Below are 6,000 nucleotides of genomic sequence, written 5' to 3'. Positions count from 1 at the left end.
ACAAGCAGGGGGGGAGTGGGAGAGGAAGAAGCAGGCTCCCATCAGAGGAGCCGGATGTGGGGCTGGATCCCATAACACCGGGATCACGCCCTGAGCCGAAGGCAGACGCTTAACGACTGCGCTACCCAGGCGCCCCCTTGGGTTACTTTCTTTACTGAACTCCATTTCTTTTCTTTCTTTCTTTTTTTAGAGAGAGAGTGCACATGGGTGAGCTGGTGGGGGGGGGGGGCACAGGAGGGGGAGAGAGAGAATCTTTTTTTTTTTTTTAAGATTTTATTTATTTGACAGGGATAGAGACAGCCAGCGAGAGAGGGAACACAAGCAGGGGGAATGGGAGAGGAAGAAGCAGGCTCCCAGCAGAGGAGCCGGATGTGGGGCTCGATCCCAGAATGCTGGGATCACGCCCTGAGCCGAAGGCAGACGCTTAACCGCTGTGCCACCCAGGCGCCCCAGGAGAGAGAGAATCTTAAGCAGGCTCCTTGCCCAGCGTGGAGCCCAGAGCCTGACATGGGGCTCCATCTCACGACCCTGAGATCATGACCTGAGCAGAAATCGAGAGTCAAACGCTTAACTGACCGAGCCACCCAGGCGCCTGTACTGGACTCCATCTCTGCTCCTTAGGTCCAGGTTGAAATAATTTTCTTTAAAGCCACCTATACAAAGCTGGGTAACATTTCCCCGCACACACTCCTCCCCTCTCCAAGCTCCCACCCCAGAAACAGTAGAGTTTAATAACTAGTCAGCCTCCTTTTCCCATCCTTCTAGTTTCAGGTAGGAATGTGTCATCACGCTTCAGCCAGCCTTGGTAATTGGCCCAAACCTGTTAATCGCTTTGGACCTCACCTTTGACCTCTGGAGAGCTGAATAACCAAATGCTTATTTCAACATTGTTCTTGGCATCTGTCAGCTTGGCTGTGATCAAGGTCATGTGAAGGAATGAGTGACTGTCAAGCCTAATCAGTTAAAGCGTCAGGAATGAGAACAAGGCAAGTCATTTGGATTCATTGTTAATACCTGGATCATTTTCAAATATTAGTGAGCACGCTAGGTGTAACTTGGGAGTGAAATTTTCCTTATGAACTTTTTTTAAATGTTGAAACTCTATCAGCCAGTAAAAGTATAAATGCACATTTATTATTTTAAGAAAAATGCTGTAGAGGGGCCTGGGTGGCTCAGTTGGTTAAGCATCTGCCTTTGGCTCAGGTCATGATCCTGGAGTCCCGGGATCAAGCCCCGTGTTGGGCTCCCTGCTCAGCGGGGAGTCTGCTTCTCCCTCTCCCTCTCACTCTGTCTCTCTCTCAAGTAAATAAATAAAATCTTTAAAAAGAAGAAAAAGAAAAATGCTGTAATAATGGTTGTCAAAGCTTATACTATATGCAAAACAATAAAGGATTTTCACATAAAGTAAGAAAATTAGTTGACAGTTAATATATAATAAGAGATAGTGTTTAGCTGGATAACTTTAAAAAGAACCTTATGTACTTTTTGAGCCAAAAGTATTTATAACAGTTTAATAAATAGTATAAGAACTATTAAATTCAAAACATAGTATAAGAGATAACAAGGTTATATCTTAATTCTATGATTCCCTGATATCATACTCATTACAGAATTGATATATTAGCATTTATCATGTTAAATAAAGTAATTCTTAAGAACTCTACATTCAGGAGGATCCTTTGTTGAGGCATAACTTACACACAGTCAAGTACACAAATCTTAAGTGTACAGCTCAATGGATTTTCACAAAGTAAGCACATCCAGACCAGGGAAACAGGTCTAGCTTGCCTCTTACCCTTCCCAGTTAGTGCTCCCCAAGATACCACTATTCTGAACTCCATCACCACAGATTACTTTTGAATTATGCTGAACTTTTATTTAATACTATGTAGGTCATGAATCTGTCAAGAAAAAATTTTATTTGGAAATTCCTCTCATTGGAGAGGATGCATTAAAGCATCATTTTAGCCACTTCATAATTTTGTGACGAGGAAGTCTTCGAAACCGTAATATCCATAAGAAGAAAATCAATATATATAATTTATATTTATATATGATAAATACCAATTTATACAATTTATGTTTACTTGAATATACAGAGTTGTGAAAAAAGAATAAAGGGAAAAAATCAATACCCCTAAGTATCTTGCTTTTCTATGCATCTCAGTCAAAGCCTTCTATTTAGAGTGACAAATGTAGAGTATACTGACCGTAGGAAATACAGATTTACACTCAGTCGTTCGGCATTTGGCTACAATGTGTATTTAGTACATCTGTACTTCCAAGACTCATAAACGTATTGACCCCACGTTCTGCTTGAATTGTTCAGTGTTCTGCTCTTCCTTCTGACCATCCCCTCCCTACCTTCTCTCCTCCTCTCAAACCACCCAGGCCGACTAGCGGGACTCTGCTCCCAGGCTTTGTCCTCTAGCCTGCTCATGAACGTCACTCGAGCAGTAGAAAGCCCTCAAGGAAAATGGAGTGGGGGATTTGCCTTCATCTGCCTGCTTGCCAAGGGGAATATGACTGGACTATTATTTGCTACGACCAGTGATCATTATTAAACGTCTACCAGTGCCGAGAGCGGATTGAGGCTACCTAAATATCATTTCCAATCTTTCTGCAATCCTGTTGGGTAGGTGGGATTACTTCCATTTCACTGGAAACACAGCTGCAGGGAGGTTCCTTAGTTTGCTCGAGGTCACATAGCCAGGAAGACCGAGCCAACCAAGATTTACACCCAATTTTATCTGGCTCCAAAACGGACTCTGATTCTGGTAAGGAGTAAAGGAGCCCTGGCAGTGGCGGGGAGGGGCAGGAAGAGAACAGGAGCCCCGGTTGGGAAGGGAAGGTCTAACAAGGTAACTGGGCGGTGAAGTAGGGTGGGCATGGGGCATCGTGCAGTTTGTCTGGGACTGAAGTAAAGGAAAGAAAGAACGGGCTGGTGATGGTCCGGGCTGCGGGCAATGGGAGTGGGATGGGGCATGGGCACCATCATAACAGAGCCAAGGTGAAGCTGTAGCTTCTTCAGTTCTGCTCACTAGAGACGGAGCAATGGTGTCTGCAGCCCGGGGGGACAGGGAGATGGCATTTCCACATCTCAAACCCTCCGGCCTGGGCGGACTGCCAGAGTGGGGAGCCAGGGAAGCACCGAGGCAGGACAGATCATTATCAGAGGAAGGAAGCTCTGGCAGCTCCCACCAGCCTGTTTGTGACCAGCAGGCTCTGGGCCACGGAAGTCCCTTGAGGTCAAGGGAAATGTGATCCTGGAGCAGGGGGATGAAACTGGGACACTCCCCTGACCCTATGCCTCCAGGCCAAAGGGATCCAGCGGGAGCCAGACCCGGGGCCCAGGTCGGAAGAGCAGTGGGCTAGAGAAGGGGGAGGCCCGTTAGAGAGGCAGAGACAGAATGAATTAAGATCCCTGGAGCACCTCATAAACAGCTTTTGGCCGGAGAGCTAATGACCACGATTGCAGCGGGCACAGGGTAATTGGCTCCTCAGAGCACTCAGGGCACATTTCTTCATGCGTGAACTCTTACCTAGTTCTCTCCTCCCTGCAGAGGTCTCTCCTTTTTTGCCCAAGGGTCAAGTACCAAGTGAGCTTTATTTAGAATAAGGAGACCTAGGTTCAAGTCCAGGTTCTTTTTTTATTTTTTTTAAGATTTTATTTATTTATTTGACAGAGAGAGACAGCCAGCGCGAGAGGGAACACAAGCAGGGGGAGTGGGAGAGGAAGAAGCAGGCTCCCAGTGGAGGAGCCTGATGTGGGGCTTGAACCCAGAACGCCGGGATCACGCCCTGAGCCGAAGGCAGATGCTTAACCACTGCGCTACCCAGGCGCCCCCCCCCTTTTTTAAAAAGATTTTATTTATTTATTTATTTGACAGAGAGAGAGACAGCCAGCGAGAGAGGGAACACAAGCAGGGGGAGTGGGAGAGGAAGAAGCAGGCTCCTAGCGGAGGAGCCTGATGTGGGGCTTGAACCCAGAACGCCGGGATCACGCCCTGAGCCGAAGGCAGATGCTTAATGACTGTGCTACCCAGGCACCCCTCAAGTCCAGGTTCTGCTACTAACCAATTTGACTAATTATGCTTTCTGAAAGCTCCATTTCCTCCCCCGAAGAAGGCCTGTAATCGCTCTCGAGTCTAGCTCACCAAGAACTCATGGGGCTATACCATGAAAACCCTAAAATGCTATATCAATACGGAGGGGTACTTTGCTTTCTTTCTTTCCAGCCGCCTCTCTGCACACAGGTCGTGTCCCTACCTCGTTAGCTGGGGCAGATTCCTAGTTCAGGAACAGGAACAGTTCTGCCCATAAATCCCACACCCTCCTTGTCTTTTCATTTCCTCCTCTTGTCATGCTGCCGTGAAAAGACGGGCAGGGGAGAGACGTACAGGGCACAGACCCGGGAACCCATCCTCCTAGCTTGCTCAGCCCCTCTCCTGGGGATAAGCTCCTGGAAAACAGTCACAGAAAGATGAAAGACCACCTCTTCTGGAGCTCAGCCCTCTCAGAAGAGGCTGAACCAGGAAGGGCCCGAAGACATGGGAGGAAGATAACCTGAGGAGTGGCCCAAAGGCCCAGAGAGGGAAGTCAGGCACAGCACAAGAGGGAGGAAGGCCGAAAACCTAAAGGATTTTGTCCACGTGCACAGGAACCAGCTTGAATTTCCCAGAGTCCCCTTTCTCAGGAGGGTCACAGGCCACGATGTAAGAAGCGACCTGTCGCTTCTCTTTGTACTTGCAGCCTGGGTACTTCCTTGAGGTGAGCTCACATGTGCTCAGGGACACAGGCTTTTTGCTCTGGTGGCAGTTCCTTCGGCCCTTCTTGCAGGCTACGGTGGGGTTCTGACAGGTGGCAGCCACGCTGGAGAAGGACTGATGCAGGAAGGTGTTGAAGGGTTTGCAGTGTTTTGTGTACTTGTTGACCTTGCCCATCGCCGTGTTGCATCCCTGAGGCTTGGGCTGCACGTGCTGAATTTCAAACCACTGAGCCGAGGTCATGTTGCTGGGCTTGGCCCTGACTGGGACCTCAGCCACCCACAGCCCCAGCAGCAGGGGCAGCAGCAGAGGGCAGGAGCCCACGCTGACTGCTGCCATCTCTCTTAGGGGAGCAGTCAGGATGGAGGGCTGGGGTTGCTGGGGACAGAGAGCAGGTGGTGAGAGAGTAGTCTTCCTGGATGTGTCCTTCTATCTCATTACCCTCCCCTACTGTCTCCTTCCTCCCTTCCCCTGTGTCTTGTCTCCTCTTCCTGCTCTGTGTGCCCTCCTCGCCCACTGTGACCCCATCCCCCTCACCCCATATGCCTGTCTTCCCTCATTCTGTCCTTCTTGCCTCCTACTCTTTGTTCTGTCTCTTCTCCCTCAAGCCCCCTCCCCCTTGTGTCCTTATCCCTTGCTCTGTGTTTCATCCCCTCTATGACACCACCCCATGTCCCCAGTGCCCCCATTCTGTGCCTCCACCCCAGGATCACTCTCCTCTCTCCGTTACGTGTGTCCTTATCCCCTCCTCCTTCGTCTGTCATATCACTCACCTGCATCAGAAGCCGTCCCTTCCCTGTCCTCTCTCCTCACCCAGGTCCCTCCACAGGCCTCACCGCCTCACTGAGTCCTCCACGGCTCTGGGGCTAAGGATGCCCTTACCTGCCACTGGCCTCGGATCACTTGCCTTTTAACGCCTTAAGAGCCGGCCTGAGCCTCGTGGCTTCTGTTTGGGGATCAGGAAATGAATCAAGCATACGTGCCTTTCCACCTATGTGTCCCAAATAAGTGGATGCCTGTGGGGCTAGTGTGCCTGCCAGAACGGGTTCAGCGATGAGGAAACTTCTTCGCTCCTCACACTCAAAGACTAGATTTGGCCCCTGGCCACATGATTCTGATGACTTTACTAAAGCACCTGACCCTGGTGTCAACCCCAAGTGAATTTCAGGGAGATTCGCCATCTATCTCCTACATACATCTCTGGTTCATGATTCCGGGAAAAGCCAATCACTGT

The 6,000-nt window shown here is 49.4% G+C and overlaps 1 protein-coding gene across 1 annotated transcript; it reads right to left on the bottom strand.

Annotated features, from left to right (window-relative positions):
* Positions 1-4,110: 4,110 nt before the first annotated feature.
* Positions 4,111-5,744, bottom strand: LOC113248493 (ribonuclease 7-like). The gene is made up of 2 exons (XM_044380599.3): positions 5,540-5,744; positions 4,111-5,144 (listed from the first exon to the last, which is right to left on the bottom strand). The coding sequence occupies exons 1-2, from the start codon at positions 5,543-5,545 to the stop codon at positions 4,635-4,637; spliced, it is 516 nt and encodes a 171-aa protein (XP_044236534.1). The 5' UTR covers positions 5,546-5,744; the 3' UTR covers positions 4,111-4,634.
* Between the last annotated feature and the right edge of the window lie 256 nt (positions 5,745-6,000).

Source organism: Ursus arctos, unplaced genomic scaffold (genome assembly GCF_023065955.2).
Source record: "Ursus arctos isolate Adak ecotype North America unplaced genomic scaffold, UrsArc2.0 scaffold_37, whole genome shotgun sequence".
In the NCBI taxonomy this organism is placed as follows: Eukaryota; Metazoa; Chordata; class Mammalia; order Carnivora; family Ursidae; genus Ursus; species Ursus arctos.
This window is presented reverse-complemented; position numbering and strand designations above follow the sequence as displayed.